Source organism: Hetaerina americana, unplaced genomic scaffold (genome assembly GCF_022747635.1).
Source record: "Hetaerina americana unplaced genomic scaffold, ioHetAmer1.1.p SCAF_1, whole genome shotgun sequence".
In the NCBI taxonomy this organism is placed as follows: domain Eukaryota; kingdom Metazoa; phylum Arthropoda; class Insecta; order Odonata; family Calopterygidae; genus Hetaerina; species Hetaerina americana.
In genome coordinates this window covers 69,634,458-69,654,383 of record NW_027286069.1, presented here as the reverse complement: position 1 = coordinate 69,654,383, position 19,926 = coordinate 69,634,458, and the positions used below count along the sequence as shown (strand labels likewise).

Below are 19,926 nucleotides of genomic sequence, written 5' to 3'. Positions count from 1 at the left end.
AGAGCTAAACCTTGGTATTTTTGACGTGAAAACGTCATCAAAAAAATATCCACAGTGGAACTAAATTCAATTTGATCACTCGAGTACTATTGACCCCGTAATTTCGATATAGTAGGTATAACAAATTACCGTTAAATCATGCTCACGCACATCACAATGAATTTCAGCATGATTCATCTCATAATTAAGTGGCCAAAGGTGGATAAAATTTTGATTTCCGCCATGAGACATCAACAAGAGCGGGAGACGAAAACACGCAACTAGAAAATGGCCGACGCTAGGAAAAAATGAGATTGGAGCAGAAGAGGTGGCGTGGAAAAACGGATCCCAGAATGAATGCGAGTGCGTCGATCCGTGAGCAGGTACCAGGGCGTTAAGTTGGGGGGCGCGGATTGGAACGGAATAATGGACTGCTCGCCTAGGACCCGTCCCGAAGTACATACGAGCAAACCAACACATTGCATATGTATACATATACGTACGGAGAAACAGCGAAAGAGGAAAACGTGGGTGGGGAGAGGGCGAAAGAGTGAGGGGGATGATGAAGGGGGTGGAGGAAGAGGAGGAGGTAAAGAGAGTGTTTCAGACAGACAACACACACACACGCGCGCACGAAATCATACGCATTCACACACAAACACAGACATAAGTGAAAGAAGAGAGCAAAAGGGGAACGGAGCAAATGCCTGGGAGGAGAAGGACGGAGAAGGGTTGGAGGATTCGGGGCGAGAGGAATCGGAAGGGTTTTCGCGAGGTGAGGGAGGGGGGCTTTGAAATCTTTCCGGGAGAACGGGGAAGTGCGGAAAGCTGTGGGCGAAGGAGGAGGAGGTTTTGGGGGATGGAGAAGATGAGCATGGGGTTGGTGGATTAGGAGGGGGGTCTCGGACGTGAAAGGAGGGGAGTAGGAATGAGAAAGGGAAGAGGGAGCTCGTATTTTGTTCGCCGTGTGCGTGTGATCGCGGGACTTCTAATGAAATCTGCTGCCCCAAGGGTACCCTTTGCCCCATCATCGAGTTAGTTCTGTTCCCGACCGACGGAGGTCAGCAGGATCTTCCCCCTGAGGGTCCCTGAGGAGGGATGAGGGGGGGGGGAAGTAGGTGGGTTTTGGTGGGGTGGGTGTAGGAGGGGGCAGACGGAAGAGCCTGGGACCGATGCAGGAGTGAGAGCGAGGGGGGAGGTGTCCTGCAGTTGGGGAGAGGAGGAGGGAACGTGTTCCGAAGGGGTGCAAACCCCTCACCCGGTCACATGTGGAGAGCACACACGATTGTACGTGTGGCGGGAGAGTGATGGGTGGGAGGGAGGCAGGGGGGGAGTGGGGGGAATAGTTGGTTGGTAGGGACGCGGAAATATAAAGGGCCGGGCTCGGGGAACTGGAGCGAGCGCGGCCCAGGAGGCTGGGAAAGGAAATGCAATAATAGGGACAACAACAGAGACGGAGGAGGATTATGCCTCGGCCGATTCGCAAGCAGAGATTCGCTCAGTTATCGCAAAAAGTCCCGTGATTGCGAAAAGGAGGACATTCGACGATAACAACCCACAGTTCAAATGAGTCAGTTTGCAAACTTCCTCCACGAATATAATAATTAACGTTCCAACATTTCCGAAATTGGACCAGAGCCGAGATCGAAAATGATATTTCGGCAAACAAGGCGCTTTTTACAGGGTAACTGGAGTCATAAATGAACTTATTTTTTTAACACGATTTTATCGTGAGTGCTTAACTTTTCGAAAATATTCAAAATTTTCTCTAAGATGAATTTTTATTTCTAAATTACGTTAGAATTCGAATGAATTTCAATCCTTGCTTCGAATTACATCGTACCCATCCATAGAAGCCCTTATTGTTTCTTGTACTCATTTCTTTCCTCCGTAACTATGAGGAAGTAATGCTGATATACGTCAAATTTCAAAACCCAAAATGGATTTCTGATACTATCTTTGATAGGTGTCTGTTGTTTCTGAATGAAATTTTAACCATTTTTACGAAGTGATACGTAGAATTTTGATATTTTAGAATATTATTATTTTGAAAATGCAAGCATGAATTCCTGGGAAACCATTGGCGGCACGGGGAAACGATCTGAACCCAATACCCTCATCTGAATTTCGCACGCCGTTGGGCTAATATTGAGTGAACTCTAACATCATCTATCAAAACGACTTCCGGATTGATAACTCTGATTATGCATTAATGGAATTATGAAAATAAATCATCGTTTAACAGGACGTTTCTGTAGTTTGACCAATTATTTGATACACTGCCGAAACTATGCTTTTAAATAATTACGATAATTAGCGCGAGCAATTGATTTCATTTAATTAAATCAATGCATTCTTTTATTCGAATAATTATCGATTTCCTCACTTCATGCTACTCCAGGGTTTTGAATTGAGGGCTTCATGAAAAAAAATAGTTTCAAGCACTGCGCGAGTTTAATTATAAGGTTTGGTAAAGAGGCAACTCACGTATAAAATTTATACGCATAATTATTTAATCAATGTTTTGCAGAGTTGAAATGAAAAGGAGAACAGTGAGAGCTTATTTGGATCTGGGGGGGAATAACTGAAACTCAGTCATCCCCATATTTCCCCCGGAATTAAAGTACATTTCATTAAATGAATTAGAAAATTGATACATTCAGCACTGAAGAATATTATAAGGCTTTTAAATAGAGTATTACATTAACTACTGAGGATATTTTTAATGACACTAATGTTGAAAAAATGTGAGTGTTCTTAGAAATGATTCAATGATAACACAAATTCATCGAAAAACTTTGAACGAAAACGTAGTTGGAGCGCACGTAGCCAATTATCACCTGAGGCGCACATTTCTAAGGCAAACACATTTAGACGAATATTCGAACTCAACACTCGGGGCTGACACCGTCTCATTGGATACCAGCGGCTCATTCTGTGCTCAAAGAGATGTGACAAATTGCCCGTTGCTTTCGGGAGCGCTTCGAGTTCAGCTAGGAGGATGCATAAATAAGCATGAAAATGGTACACGTGTTTCTTTGGTTCGAGCGGCACAATGCGCGGTGGCAACGCAGTGGTCGGAGTATGTGGGGGAGGGGAGGGGAACAAGGGGGGGGGGAGGACGGAAGGAGGGTTGGCGGACGGAGAATAGGGACAGAAGCATTTACGAAGAGAGAGGGGTGAGGGTGGTTGGGAAGGGGGGTAGACGACCACCTTCCTTCCATTCTGGTCCCTAGGGGAAGGGCAATCCAGCATCGCATAGGCGAAGGAGAGGGACCGGGTCTGAGCGCTCTGCGGCCCTTTCATACCTTTTGACACCTTAAGATCACGCGGACTTTCTCACTCTCTCTGACACTTTTTCTTCTCCCCTACGGAGCACCTCCCGTGTGTGCTTCCTTTTTCCCTTCCTTCCGCCCACCCTCCCAGAAAGCCCTCCTCTCCCGGACCGAGACGTGTCCACCCTCGCCTCTCCTTCCCCTCCATCCCTCTCCCCAGACCCCCAAAGACGTGTCCGACCCCCCTTGCTCCCCCTCCTACCACTTCTCTGAGGACACCACGCACGATTCGTCCTACCCCCCTCCGTCCAAATTGTCTCACGTACTCTCCCGCTCTATCTCCCGTCCCAGGCCATTCCCCCCTCTCCTCCTTCTCATCTTCCCCGATCACCATTTCCTCTCCTCCTCAATCGCCCTCCCCACTGCCACTCCTTTCCTCCCCATCCCCCTCTCCGTCAATTCCGCTTTCCTTTTCGGCCGTCCCACCTTTCCCATTCCCTTTTGGCGTGTAAATTAAAAAAAAAATAAATAAAGAAAAGCGGGAAGCATACATCACCGTCTAGCTACTGGTTAGCCTCGTCGACGAAAGCGTGGTTTTCGAAAGCCGCTCCAGTCATGTCGGAGCGGTGGAGAAATCGCGCCAACCTCTCTCTCTCTCTTCCATTAATAGTGTTTTCGACGATTGGGACCCAGAACATCTTTCTTTTTTTATTGCGCCGAGAATGATCCAATTTATTAACCACGAGTGTTAAAAATTTCCGAGACGGTGTCGATTCGTGTAAAAGTATGAACCGAATAGTCGCGACGAAGGAAAGATCATTCAGGTGCAGAATGGGAACGTTTTTCATCCCAAGAGACAGAATCAGTCAGAACGAGTCAAAAATTGTTTTTTTGCTGAAGTGTCTAATTTTCAATATTATATTAAACTCAATTAAAATTCAATATATACTAACTCTAGAATAGATACGCTCTAAGAACGAGCAAAACTCGAGTTAATCTCCATATTATGTTCTAAAAATTAAAGATAAATTTGAAAAAATCATCTGATTCTACTTTTTTAAGAATGTGCCAATGGCGATGATACATATTATTCACGTCTGATAGTAATTCAGCTTCAGGAATTTATTGTTAATCGTTCTTATAGGGAATGCTGGACACAGGTTAGAATTATTTTAACGAATGTTAGAATTATTTTGGCTTGATGCCAAATTTTCCTACCGTTCAAAAATAAATTTTTTATATGCTCGTGAGAATCTCGTGATGAATTTGATACTGGACCAAAATTATAGCGCAACACAATTTAAATGGATTTATTTGTCGAATACCATGAAATCAAGAACGAATGGATGAACTTCTCACCTGAATGTGAAAATGCTCACTTATGTTGATTGCGCATGATGGGCATGGCAGATGCGTTGTTCCGTTATTTACATGAGCTCGAAGTCAATTTCTACCCTCTGATAAATTAGGAACAAAGGTCCTACTGCACCAAACATGGTTTCTCAACTGAAGGCGATGTGTTACTTGGCAATTCAATTCAAAGTTATAGATGTTTTTATTTGAAGGGGAGAAAAACAGCATCATTATTATAAACAACAACATTACTATAGAAATTCGCCCCTGGCATAAACTGCTTCTTGGAGTATTCATAATCGTTTAATTCAAAATAAATACTTTATAGGGATAAAAAATCAAATAAAAATTAAATATGTATATTAAAAATGCATAAGTATGTATATTAATAGTACTTACCGCCGCCATTGATTCCTGGGATAGACGAAACCACCCTTGGTATCTCTGGAAAAACGAGAGATATTAAATCAGTAACATAGGCCTGCAAGGAAAATTCAGTTACATAAAAATGGCTTCTTTTTTTCCAGTTAGAAATTTGTTCCAAAAGGTTTCAAATTAACCCTCGGTTCGAGAAAGCATGAAGTTCCAAGAGAAAAATAGCGTAGCTCTTGTCGAGCTATCATATATATCGCAATCGCTGTTGAAATATTCAACATTTAATCATACCATGCAAGATACCCGAAGTTAATAACCGGGGGTTCAAGCATTAATATTTACCCATCGTTTAATCTCTGAGAAGAAGCTTAGAACATACCTGTGCAATGAAAGAAGAGTTTCAAATTTTGAATGTTAAGTACGTCCAAGAGCAATAATTTTCCGAGCCGCTAATTCATGCCCACAAGCACGATCTTTGACTTGGTCGTGCGCCAGAAAAGCCTTAGCAATCTCTCCGATTCATTAATGGATGTAAAGAAAAACGACTGAAACTGGAAACCAATCGTTACGCCTTAAAACGGAACGTGGCATGTCGCCATGCACATGCTCGCCACCACTAATTTTTTTCATTAAACCATCGGGACCAGTCCGGGAAACGTCTCATGCACGCACTTTATAATCCAGCGGGAATTAAAATATGCGAGGCAGGATACAAATGTGGACTTCATCGCGGATGCTTAGGACTGGGATGATTTGAATGACTCGATCCCCGGAAACGATGGCGTTCATTATTCGTCTCGGGCACTTCCGTGCGGCAAGTGGACACGGTGATTGGTGCGGGACGAAGGCGTGAAATCTGTACGCGACGAAAATCATCCCATTAACATCGCTGGCATATCAGGAGGAGGGGTTGGAAAATTTCTACGCGAAGGGGAAGTCGAGGCTAAGGAAAAATAGGGACGGTTGGAAGGAAATGCCCTTTCTCCCGACTTCCCGCCAGCTAACAACCGGCTTAGGTATAGTAACGGATCAGGAAGACCTGTAAGACGGGGGCATTTTCTTTCATAAACTTTTCCCCATGAAGAAAGTAGAAAATCATATTAAATTTGAAGCTAATCACACTAATCTAGGTACCAAAACGTAGTAGATAAATCATATGGTGTAATGCTCGGTGAGGGAGTGGATATTCAAAATTAGTTTCGGGCATGAAAGTAATGTTTATTTTGAATTTTATAAAATCACCAAATATTCCTCTTGAGGGGTATGCTCCTCCCTTCTTGGAACCGTTCCTTCTAACGCCTCGCATTACCAGGACCGATGTTCTTCGCGGGAAGAGATGACATGGAAAATCGCTGCTTGACTGCGAGCAGGTTTGTGTGTGTGTGCATTCGCGAAACGTCGCGCTAGGGTAGCGTGGGTTGTCGGGTGGGCGAAGTGGGACTGAATGGGAGACGGGCGAAACTCACTGATGCAAGGTGCGATGTGGGATCTGCTCTGCTGGTAGCCCTTGGCGCATCGGTTGCACGTCGTCCCCGTGACCCCGTCCTTGCAGGGGCACTGACCTGTCGTCTGGTTGCAGGTACGGCCAGAGGCTCCGATCGGGTGGCACTCGCAAGCTATGGAGGAGAAGAGAGAGAGAGATAGAGTGAGAGAAGGGTGAATGAGGGTAAATATGAGCGTAGGGATGCATGCGACGTAAATCAAAATGGTGCGCGCAGGAATGATTTATTTCAGGGTGAACGGGCAAAAATAAAAATGAAAACCAGTGCATCAGGCAGTTAAGCTAATGTTATAAATAAATGAGGCCTTCAATTACGCTACAGCTTTAAGTAAGGAGGATCCGGTACGGGCTGGTGCGGTTGGCTAATTGCGGGATGTATATAAAGAGCATGCTGTTGGCGGACGTAAGCAGTTTTTCCAGCAAACTGCTGGCCGCGGAGCGCATATAGCTGACAGCTGATTCGGGCATCAACATAGTTTAACATTTAATTAACAACTTTAAATCAGCATTAGTGGATGTCGATTAATATTAGTTTCAGCCAAATGGATTTCTTAACGTCCTCACTCATTTAGTATTTACTCATTTAACGGGAAAAACCCTTGAACTCAAAGAAAGGCAAAACATATATTGGTTTCACAGTTATAAAAAACATTTACAAACGGGTACAAATCACATAAATTTGCATACTCGTTATTGAGAATTAAATAATTTAAAATTGAAGAAAAATTTTGATTTACAATGCAAGAAAGAAATTTTCAGAGGGCATACAGGTATGTAAACATACCTAGTTAGGTTTAATTAGACAAAATATCAATATTAAATATATTCCAAATTAAATAAATGGAATAGAATATAAGAAATATAGTATTTGTTATAGGCTAGATGATGGTATAAAATGATAAATGTTAGTAGTAATTAACTAGACCATGCGGCATCGATTAAGAAAATTTTCCCGATGGGCATTAGGAACAAATTATTGACATGTACAGATATCCACATAGCAATAATTAGCATTCTAAAATTCTTCGGATATTTTTAAGGGATCCTCGGCAGATAGAAAGAAGGTCAATATAATCACAACCGTTGGCATCTCTCATAATCTGGCTTATAGACGAGTAGTAAGTGTAGTTTTGTGCAAGATATCCAATTTCAAATAGTGCTTAATACCATTTGCTATGACACAGTCTTTATAATTCTAGCTAATTATTGTTGCTTTTATTTTTAAGTCGTGATAAAGGATGCATCATATTAGAAGTGCCCTTGAAATTAAAATTATAATGTAAGATTAAATTCTGAAAAAAGATAATAGATAATATCAGTTTGTCACTGAGAGAGGCGTTGATAAATCAAAGTTTCTATCGTCCCGCTCACAGACTCAGGGGAGTTCACGGTAGTCATTGCATAATATGACCATTTTACTCTGCAGTCCAAAATGCCAAATTCTTTCAAACTCTCTACAAATTAATTTAAAGACGTTAAAAAATTTATTTCCAAAGAGGGACGAAGATGTTCAAATTGCTCATTGAAAAGATACTGGTATTTTATGAAGGGGACAATGGTCACGGGTGGTGTCTCTTTTTGGCCGTATGCCCGTTGTGCCTCGAAGACTGTCATTGAATCCCATGAACATGATGCAGAGATATGTATTTCAACCGTCTTTAAAGAAAAGAATATAATTTATGTGGGGCTATAACATCTTGGAAATACAAAATGCTCAAATGCAGCCATTGAAGTTTAAAATATTACTGCACCGATTTTGAAGAAAATAGCAATAAGTATTTCAAATCTTAAAAATTAAATCGGTTGAAAAGTTTCGATGATGACATATAACCACAATTTTGACTTAACTATTTGACTTAATTCGTACTAGTTAATTCTTGACTCTGGCCGCACGGAATTATCACTACGAGAGAGGGACAGACTCGATTAGGTTTATTTACCCTTATGTATAAATATACCATCAGGTGGATTCTTCATTGAATAAAAATCATGGTTTGTCGCATTTCACTTAATATTCCACTCTCAACATGGCATTTAACGCTTTTTTTGTGAATGCGAAATAAAAAAAATGTGACCTCATGGTAGTAAAATAATGTAAAAGAAACCCTTGTTTTGTTTAAGGAAGATGCCGTTCTTTCATTTCTAAGAAACCGAGCAAGATTCACTCTCGGCTCACGTTTTGTTCTTTATTTTTTCACAGCCCTTTTGCTCTTCAGGCGGAACATTAAACTCCATTTAGTGAGAGCTCACGAATGCACGTCCTCCTTTGTTTGGACAGCCGCGCTTGGATCACTTCATTCGCAGCGGCAAAAAAAAAACGTGTTTGCCCACTTTTGACGAAAATATCTCCCCATAATCCCTCCCTCCCCTGGCACCCAAAGCTTCTGCCTTCTCGGTTTAACGGCCGTCGCGCTTTGATGCACAGCAACTGTTTCGTCCAGGCCAAATACGGGAGGCGAGACATATTTTTCCCCTCGGCCTCTATCCCGTCCACCGCCCGCTCGCGCGCGTCCTCGTTTTATCGTCTCACGGACCAAGGATCTCCAACCACGGCGAATATCCCTGACGAACTTTTACAACCGCTACAACAATAGTCCCTCATGTCACTGGCTTTGTTCGGTGACGATGACCACAGCTCGAGACTCTGTATTTCGGTGCGGGACGGAAGGAACGTACCGAGGGAGAGTAGGAAGGTGAAGGACGGAGAGAGAAAGAACGATAAAAACGGCTCATAAAGCAGGCTTTATTCTCCGCAGTTTTATGTATGCTCCAAAGTCGAAGGACGACGGGGCAAGGAGAGAATCTTGAGAAAAAGAGTTTGAACTGTGACGCCGTAAAAGAATTAATCTGCCCGGGAGACATTTGTACGATGGGGAAGGAATTTTTCCACGGGGGGTGGGAAGGGAGGAATTTTAACTGCCAGAATGCGTGCTGCAGAATAAAACTTTCTTCCCGCTGAGAAACAATCGCGCATAGATGCCGCGGTTCGTCAGACGCAATTAGTGGTCACAAGGTGGTGATGGGTTAGGATTTTCCCCCTGAAGGAGGAACCGGTGTCCTCCATGGACTCGTCTTTGATCATTGTCCTCACATCACCGGCTGCGGGATGCTGATGGAGACTCAGGATACACGGGCAAAATGAGGGCACAAAGAAAAAAAAGTGATCGAAATTCCTTTGATTAGAATTGGAAGTGAACTATACGAAAAATGAACATTTGCCCCTTCACTTTTGTTTGACTGTACGTATATTAGTCTCTTAAAAACGGACAAAAGTTTTTATTTCGCGTCCTCATTACATCTTAGTAGCTCTGCTTGTTAAACGTGGGCCTCATAATTGTGGATAGATATAAATATTTCGAAATGTTACCTCGTTTTTTCTTGGTATTTGTAAATATATTTGTATATAAAGTTCGATTTTGGAAAATGTGTGTAGGTAGTATATTCCAAAATGCATTTGCCATCTGTCGATAATTCATAGCTTATGCTATCCTCAGAGATAATTAATGAATAGAAACTTACGAAGATGATAAGAGTTTCAAATCTCAAATGATATGGCCCCCGAAAATGAAATAAATAAGTATCGAAAATTCCCAGAAAATTTTTATGAATCCCGAAAACATTTCGTTTCAAATATTACCTGACCTTATTTCCAATATACACTTACACGCAATGTGATAATGAACATGCTCAGAGAAAAATATCTAATAGAAATATCATTTCTGGAATTGAGGGGAAAAAACCTAGCATTAACTCAAAACTTGAATTTTATAATTAATTTTCATCAATGAAGTCACTATCTTTCTAGTACACTTATTTCACATATCGTCACATTTCTGCATGGAATAACTAACTCTACCAGTAAACGTTTCACTTCGCCCTACCCTCTCATATTTATTTCAATTGTCCATAATCGTTAGGTAAATGTAGAGGAACCTGTAAGTTATTTTTAACTGATGTTTAAAATTTTACTGGGTATGGCATACGCACGCCACGTAATTGACATGCTAATCTCATTAAAAAAAGAAATACTCTATAGATTATAATTGCTGTCTTAGGGCAGACGAGGGGAGAAGCTCTGAGGCAAAGTTCAAACTGACAAAAGTTTGTCCCTGTGTTTATTTCATGTGTCTTGATAATCATTTTGGGATTGTTTTCCTTCCATTTATACTCTCAGACGCAAATTCATTTCCTACGTTGGCCATTATCCTGAGCGCATTTTCAGGCCAAAATCTCGGAGTAAGCGCTCTCACTCGTCGGCTGCGGATTCCCGGATTGCCAGAGGTGCCAGGAGAAGAGAAAATTATCACAGAGCTCAATAAAAAGAGTGCACGGTTGAGCGGTGGAGGGCAGACGATTCGCGCGTCTGTGTGTGTGGTTTCGGATTGGGAGTAGAGGAGGTTAAAATGATGAAATTCAAGTGGCATCATTTGTAAACACTTTTCTCATATCTCCGTGCCAACCCGCTCCAGCCAACATCCAGTCTCCTCCCGTCCTAAACTCCTCTTCCGGAAATACATTTATACGATGTGTGTGTGTGTGTGTGTGTGTGGGTGGGTGCGCTCGTTTGGTTGTCTCCGTCTGTCGTTCCCTTTCTATATATCTCTCTCTCTCTCTTCACCACTCTTTCACGCCGTCACGGAGTCCCCACTGCGTTCACACAGAGTCCCTTAAGGAGGCTCATGGTAGGATGTACATTGGGGAGGAAAAGGGAGAGAGACGGGGGACAGGGGGTGGGAAGGTTTGGTTTGGGGGGTGGAGAGGTGAGGAAAGGGCGGCTGCGGACGACCTGATAAGCCGCGAGCTGCATTGCAGGCCACGAGCGCGGCCGGGACGAAATCCCTTCTTAACCACGTGCACACCGCACTCCCGGAGACATCTATCCGGGGATTTATTCGAAAATATTTTCTTGATAGCGTCCTTAATTAAACGTTTGCCGGTCCCGGTGCTCGAGGGCATAATTTCACGGATGACGTATCCAATATATCTGACGGGGGTCTAGGGCGTTCCCCTCGTCCCTCCTGCACCCCCTCCCGGAGACTCCTTATTTCTGCAGAATTCCGTAGTTAACGGAGGCAACGGGGCGTAATCAAGCCACTCTTTCATCTTCCCGTGCTCGCGGCTTCAGGCCGAAACGCTCTCGCTTGTCTGGGAGGAAATGGCGGAGAATCATTCACTTCTACGCCCCGAAATTACACGAGAGTACTGACCAATATTTCGTTCCTCCGGGATGATTGGGCAACTTGTTTGAATTCCGACCGAGGGATATCCGTCGTGAGAAGCAAATCAAATCGGAAAAAAGTGAAGTGAATTTGCGTGGTTACAAACAGTTGTTTAAAATTTCCTATGCATGATTTGAGTCTCTAGGTTTACGCATTTCTTTTAATTTTTCAACGGCAATAGTTAAATAATGTATCAAAAACGTTGTCTTCTAAATGAAAAAAATATACCGAAGGAAAATGGAAATAGGGATGAAAGCTTAGAGAGTAAAAAGTTAATCTTCCAAAACGTTATGGATGATATTGCTAGACGCATCAACATTAAATGGTTTTAGCCGATACGTTGAAAATAACGGTGGAGTAACTTTATGTGGCGATACGTGTGACACTTTCCCAATAGGAGTTTTAAATTATTTATTCAAATGTGTCTGTTAAGCCATAAAGAAGAGTTAATCTCAAGAGCAAACTCGTATTCCGAACCTGAAATATTATGATGATAAATGACGTTCTTGCGGTCTCAGAGGTTTTTCTCTCCGAGAGAAAATTTTTCAGCGTAAATAACCGAATGAAGTAAAAAAAACATAAAATGGAGAAGGAGAGTGCTCCAGCCCAGTTTGTAAAACCAGTACCTTTCAGTAGCTATGAATTGTGAAATGACGTCGAAACTATCGGCGCCTACGGAGGTGAATATTATTTACCTCGCGATATGCAAACATTAATTCTACAGCTTGTGTTTATCGCACTGCCATATCGCTTTTAATAGAATCGGAAATGATGATCGCCCGCGATATCGACTTACAATCGAAACACCGATTTCGCGAGGTCGGAATGAATCCCTACGGACCTGATGGTCATTCATTTAGTGAACAGCAACAGCACGCGGGAAATATAAGTATATAATTCCGTTAGGAAGTCCTTTAACTTGACTTCACGTGAAATACTTCTTAATGCGGTCGTGTTTTGCGTTCATCCGATTGCCAGCTTGGACCAACATCGGTTGTGCGTTTGCCGAGAAACGATATCGGGATGACCCCTTTCGGAGCTAATTCCTTCACCGACCCACTCTCACCCTCGCCTCTCACGCCTTATCCAGCGGAACAACGTATTGTATACACCCCTGGGATTGAACTGAACGCCACCGGTGGGAAACTTTGAAACGATTTCGTAGGTCCCATTAAAAGCTAAACCAGACCTACTACTCAATTCTCAAGTTGTCGGGTGTGGCAGAGCAGACAAAAACAAACTCAAAGACTACTTCTGACAAAAATCCACTGGAATTCATTCTGTGATCATAATACCAATATATTAAATCTACTTTTTCAATACTTTTAACTTCCATGCCTGTGATTGGATGGAAGACAATTCATGAGTAACAGCCATGATGTGAAAATATAATTTTTTTCAATGCATAGCCCAACCGAATATATATTGGAATTGATACGAAAAAATTTATTCTAATCATTTCCACAGTTCTTCAGCTGAAGTATTTTGATTTTTTCTTTTTAGAGGGGGATGGTAAGTAAGTTTTTGATGACATTTCAACGACAAATGCATATTTTGAGGTTTATCGCCAATAAGCAAGGCCATTATTTTGAAAATATAAAACGTTTCGCGATTAAATGAGCGAATGGGACCCTTAAGAAGTAAGAATGAACTAGTGAATTAGCAAATATTCTTCAAATAAAGAAAACAATGAAAAATTAGAATGTGTTGAAAATTGAATTCATGCATCTCAGATCAATTTACAGATTTTAAAGCTGAGTTAACTGTAATTGCAACCTATACTATGATTTTTCCCGAGCCAATAAAATGTATGGAGTTTTCATGACTTCCCTGTTTTAAAAGACACCCCGAAAAGGGGGTGAATAGTTGCATACAAATCAAAAGCACCTCGCTAGGCACTTCGGGGGAATTATTGCCAGGTAATCCAGGGGCAAATGACAAATCATTAAGTACCGATCGGTTCAGCATTAACATTCGGCTCCTACGACCACTGAAAAATAAACGACTGCACCACTGATAATTTTAATAACCTAAAAACAACCTCCCCACCTTACATTCCACAGTTTCACCCAAGTTACAATTTTTTTGCGGGCATTATTCACTCATTCACGCTAAACAGAATACCTTCGCTCGATGAAAGAAATCCTCGTCTAATATTTCGGTTTTCTAACAAGTTGGATCTCGAGTACGTCGATAGATGATACTTGGACCGGCGCGTTTTCCAACGGAGGAGTCCCCCGCTGGTGGACGAACGGTCGGCCGGAGAAGGAAATGTGGGAACGCTTTTTTTTTTCCTTTCCCCCTACCCTACTTAAAAGCATTCCCGCTTCATCCCTCTCCTCCATCCACCTCCGCACTTTCAAACCCGAGGGCGATTGCGACGACACGATCCCACTCCCACAGGAAGACCGCCGTTGATTTAAGGGATGCATGTGCGGGGGTGGGTGAGGGGAAAGCAACGAAGAGGGGGAAGGGAGCATGCGGCGGTGAGTAGGCGGCGGGGGTGGGGGTCGGGGACCACATAAGGTTCGTGGTCTCATAAAGAGGAAGCGAGGATTACGACACTCTCCCTCTCTCTCCCTCCTCCTATCCATACGCCCCTTACCCTCCCCCCCACACGCCTTCTCTTTCTCTCCGGCTAAACCGTTTTGACTTCGATCCCTTGAATGCCCCCCGTGTACTCGACTCCCCGTCCTCCACCCTTTCCTACCTTCCTCCCCCTCTCTCACAAGCCACACACACACACAAACCTCCCTACCCCTCCACACCCTGCTTCCTCCCCCTCTCTCCCCAGCCCCTTGCAGTCAATGCCTCGAGATCACACACACACACACGCGAGGGCACTCTCGACACCTCCCAGCCCCTGGACTTCCCGTCTTCCGACAGCGCACGGCTTCCTTTCCCGCCGCCCTTTCATGCCCTCTTTTCTCGTTTTATCCTTTACTTTATGCTTCCCCCATGACTCCCTCAACTGCCGTGCGACGGGAGTGCGGGTTGATGAGGGGACGACCTAAGAATTCCGCCTCCCATTCCTTCCGAGCGAACCCCCAGACGCCCATTCTAATTTTCGCGGTGGTCAGTGGAAGCAATTTTATTTGGAAGGGTCAAAGTTCATATCGGTGCGTATTTTGGGAGATGAGCGCAGATACAAGGAAGGAAGAATTATTTTATGGGTTGATAATATAATTATTAGTATTTGCTCGCGACTGTTTCGCCATATCGAATTTTTTCAACTTTTAAGAAATTAATTTTTGGTGAAAGTTTCCGCATCAAAGAGACTCAATCAATTTAAATATTTAACTATGTCGCTATTCGTGCACCTATTTCCAGAATGAACAGGACTTGAGCAGTCGAATGACATTCCTCTTTAAGATTAGATAGTTATAAAAATTAAATACAATCATGATACATATGTATCTTATGTAGCTCATTGTTGCGGAACGAATTTAGAGTGCTGGATTTCAGTCTTCTCAACCGCATTGGTTTAAATCGTCCTTGGAGTCATACTGAGTCCAGAACTTCTAATAAACCCATTTCGTCATGAATGTTTGAATTTCTCTTTCCAGGTGAATACATAATTCAATGGAGCTTTTCCATTTTCATAAAGACGTAAGAGAGAGTCCAGATTTTAATACGTAGTAGACTTTTTTTCCATCATCCTGAACACTTAAGTCCGCTTTTAAATTGCGCTTGCTTGTTTATGCGTTTTTGAACTGAAAATGCTTCATGGCGATTTGGGCTATTACCTTACGCGCAAAGTTCTAAATATAAATTCTAGGTTATTGGTGTTGCTTTTGACAACTTGATGGAGTTGATTTATATATTACATATTAATAAATAAGCATGTTTTGTATTTATTTGCAAATCCATTGAAAATGGGTTCGATCAATAAGTCCTGTACACCTTAAAGCAAATGGAATTCCTCTTTTTAATCGATATAAACAATTTTCGCTTGAATTTATGAGATGATTTAACTATCAAAAGAGAGATCGGGTCGGATTTGCGGAGAAATCGGATTGAATCGAAGCAATCTATTCCTCGCTTCCTACTTCTAGCGTGACCAGGAAATTTTCACGGTGATCTACCGCGGCATAGAAATACTGGACAGCGATAGATTACAGACACTTCCACAACCTCGCCATTTCACCAGTATGCTAAAATTACAATGCTTTGCATTTCTCCGCCAACGGCTTGCGAGGGATTATTCAGGGGAAGCCATATTCATGGGACGGTGAGTCTTTCTTGCACATCTGTGGTGGGAACGCGATTGTGGCAGATATATGTTCTGGCTTACATCAACTCTTGAGAATAAGTCTCTGCACATCCAACATAAAATATTCTGACCAAATGAATGCGAATTTTTTCAGCATTCTAATTCAATGGATTATTAACTAAATGTGAAGCGATGTGGTATGATAGATTTTAAGTACAATTACACATTTTTTGATCATTCATGAATTCAGCGACATAAGAGCGAAAAATGTTTTATTACAAATGCTATATTTTTACAATTAAGACAACTTACTTATTTCTGAGCTTCTAAATTAAATATCTGCATTGAACATATCCCACAGGGTCCGGTAAAAAGGCATTGGATTTTGCGGTCACTAACAAGAAGAGAACAAACGGAAGTTAAATCTACGTAATTTATTTATTTATTTATTTATCGACTTAATTGGGCGAGGTTGAGACTAATTGTCCCTTCTTCCACCTTATTTAAGAAACTATTTCAACGGAAGAGAAGGATAAAGTATCAGTGAATATAGTAAACTGGAATCCTTATCATAAGCACAAAATAGATCCTCGCAATTAAAGCTTCAGTCTACGTAACTAAGCGACCGGCGATAAGTACCACTGCCTGGCTTAGCCCAATCTGTAGAGCTCAGTTCGCAGGGTTGTTCGAAATATTATATCCCCTCATAGTCCTCGGTGAGCGGGCTTGAATTAGCACCTCGCGCGAGACCTAATCTGCCAGAATAATCAGCCGTTTAATAAACAGGATAGAAGAGCGGGAAAGAGCGTCGGCATTTTCCTTAGCTGTGTTGGGAGGTGGTAAAGGGGAATTGGGGTGGGGAGGAGGTTGCCGAGGGGAATGGGAGGATATGTATGAGGAGACAAGGCGTTGAGAGGCAAGAGAGAGAGGGAAAGTGAACGTGAGGATGAGAGGTAGTCGCGAAAAATTGGGCTAAAGGCTGGTTGCGCGGGAGTTGAGGCCAAGGAGAGGGACAGGAGGGAAATAGTAATGCGTGAATAAAGATGGATTGACGTTTAAAGGTGGAAGCGGGCGAGATTCGCGCGGAGTATTTCCAGTTGGATGAAAACAATTGAGAAAATTTCCTGCAATTAAGCATACGGTGAACACGTGCGTTGACATTTGGTTGGAAATCCCTACTTTTTCGTGTTGAAACGGTGTTACTTCCTAACTTTGGAGAAGGCAAGAACATTGAGAAACAACAACACAGCAACAAAAGAAATCATTAAAAAAATAAATATATGAAGTGAAATAAAGTATAATGGCATCCCTAATTTGGTACACTACTGCTAATAATAATAATAATGAAAACATTAAAAATGGCATCCTTAATTTGATACACTACTGCTGCTAATAATAATAATAATGAAAACATTAAAAAGACGAAAACTTTGCGATATCATATGCCTTGTTTGTGTGAGGGAATATTTCGTTTCGGTTATCCGATCGAAACACAATTGAATGACTTGCCCGGTTCAATGAAAGTGATAAAATAACCTTAATATCAGTAATGAAAGAGTTCAGTTGTTTCACGTGAGCGGACGGGAAATTTTTCCAAAAGAAGCGTTGAAATTCGTGGCATTTTTGAAGTTCGCCACTACGATCGCATCGAAAGATTGATGTAAAGACGCCTTATTGGATAATGTACACAGGGGTAAATAACTTAAACTTAAAATTTTGTCACAATCCTTTAGATTAAATCTGAAAAAAGGAAGTTTGCGTTATTTTATCAATACAGATTTTACTTTAAGCTCGAAGGTATGCTACACGAGTTGCACTCGAAGGAGCTCGGGCCACGTTTTTTAGACCTTTACAATCCTCGAGCCGCTCACCGCTCGTGCAGACAGACATGAGTTTAAACTCGTCGCGTAACTCTCCGGCATAGCAACATAATAATTCCAGCAAAATCAATCTTGGCCGCATTAACCGACCAGACCGCCGCGTCAATTTCCCATGTTTCCCTCGAACCAGGTGTGCTCGCCTCTCTCCCAATAAATAACAAGTTTCCTCACATTAAGAACACAAGGTTTGAGGAATCCGAGGCCGTAGATAAAGCAACGGATTGTGTCCTTAGCCTCGCAAATTCCCTCGCTTTCGCCCGCGGCTCATTTTAATGCCACGACCTCTGCCCTCCCGATTCCTCAAACGCCTCCTTCCCATCCCCATTTTCTCGTTTCCTCCGAATCACATCATTAGAGAGCGTCTCACATTTAAATGCCATTACGCCCGCGTTCGGATCTTCCCTTTCACATTCCCCGTCTCCTCCTCACCTCAGCCTGAGGAGTCTTTCGCCTCCGACTGCTGATGATCGAAATTAGTTCTCTGAGTTTAGGATGCGAAGGAGGGTTGCTTGATCCCGTCTGTCTGCTACACCCTCACCTACTATACCCTTTGACTTGCGAGTCATTTAGAGATTGATTGTGTACCACGACGCGTAACTGTGGTTAGTCTTGAAATATGCATGAAATAATGGAAAATGAGAAATAATCACTCAATCAAGTTTTAACTTAATTTTATATTTGTTTTCATCCTGAATGATTCAGCAAAGAGGAAGACGAACTCTTAAAGGTATCAATGGAGTCCGTTTCTCTTGCCTAATCCTAATGGTTCAACCTGAATATGTTGTCTGGTATCCCTAAGGGTCAAGAGTAAAGTAGATACCCCTTAAAATTTATAAAGTCTTAAGTCCTCATTGATTGTCGTATTCTAGTTCTGGGAGTTTATAAGGAGCATGTTTCCTACGTCAAAATTTTCGTGTCATGTCCCAACGTTGGAAATACCTCGAGCCTCTCCTATACCAATCACAGAAAATGTTGATACAGGAGAGAGCCTTTCAGAACAGGGATATGGCTGGAAATACCAGCCTATGCCTCACTTGCTTTTATCTGTTTATGGAGACGTTTCTAATTTCTTTCTCCATTGTTCCGTCACAATTATTATCTTTTCATAAGATTTTTATGGTAAATTTAGCGGATAATTTTGAGTCTAAAAAAACGCAGTTATCGATTAGTTTGATAGGTAATGGTAGAGCTCACTCAATACTAAGCCCAAAGTTGTTTGAGTTTCACAAATCAGGAGGGGGGCGAGACCTCTTTTTCCTTTGCCGTCCACGGTTTCCCAGGAAGTCCTGGTACCCGAAAAATCACACAGCTTGGGTGAAGCTGAGAGTGGCCAAAGAAATCCCCGGGAATTAGAACCCGGGCCCTCCGGTTCGTAGCCCAGAGCTCTACCCACTGAACTACCACGTCCCTCATGGATCTCAACATGAATACGTACTTGCTCAAGAATAAAACTCAAATACTTGCCACATACATGTATTTGATATGCGGATTCATGACAGAAAGAGCTGATAATTTCTCCTGTACTTTTTCACCAGTTTGCTAGAACCGTCTAATGAAGCCTTGTTTCTTGAAGGAATGCACGCACATTACTCAAACATGTGTTCCTCAATAAACGTCGTGGAGATAACGAATATTCTTAATCCCTCGACTCATTCCGAATCACTTAACTCAATCCCGTCTAATTCATATGCGATAGTGTGTTTCCCATTTTGAAAAGTTTAGATGATAATGCATCCAGCCTCCAAGTGAAGACCTTGGAAGTCCGTTTGAATTCCTCCTTGGTGATAATATCTAATCGTGACTAAATAGTCACTTTGTAGAATCACGAACAGATCTTAAGGTTTTGATACGTTTGAAGATATACGCCTCAACTTCAAACTACTCAAGTTGAATGGAATTCCTTAGCAGGAAATATTAACTCTCTTTTTAAGGAGGAATTATTTGTTGCAAGGAGAATACCAAACGAACTTAATATAGGTCAAAAGACACCGCTAATGCACCCTCGTGGAATTCAGAAGAAAGAACACCTAATCGCTTGCTTCCTCACTCCCAGTTTTCCTTAGATAAACCTATCGATCATATTCGTAAATACTTTGATATGTAACATAAGGTACCTATGCTTCCAGAATGT

The 19,926-nt window shown here is 42.2% G+C and overlaps 1 protein-coding gene across 2 annotated transcripts in view; it reads right to left on the bottom strand.

The window, feature by feature from the left end:
* Positions 1–19,926, bottom strand: part of LOC139692841 (netrin-1-like) — a 107,002-nt gene that overhangs the window by 69,308 nt on the left and 17,768 nt on the right. For both annotated transcript variants that reach the window (XM_071591150.1, XM_071591159.1), the window contains exons 2-3: positions 6,449–6,598; positions 5,007–5,051 (exon numbers count right to left, since the gene is read on the bottom strand). In XM_071591150.1, the coding sequence (XP_071447251.1) occupies positions 5,007–5,051; positions 6,449–6,598 (195 nt within the window). The remainder of the gene's footprint in view (positions 1–5,006; positions 5,052–6,448; positions 6,599–19,926) is intronic.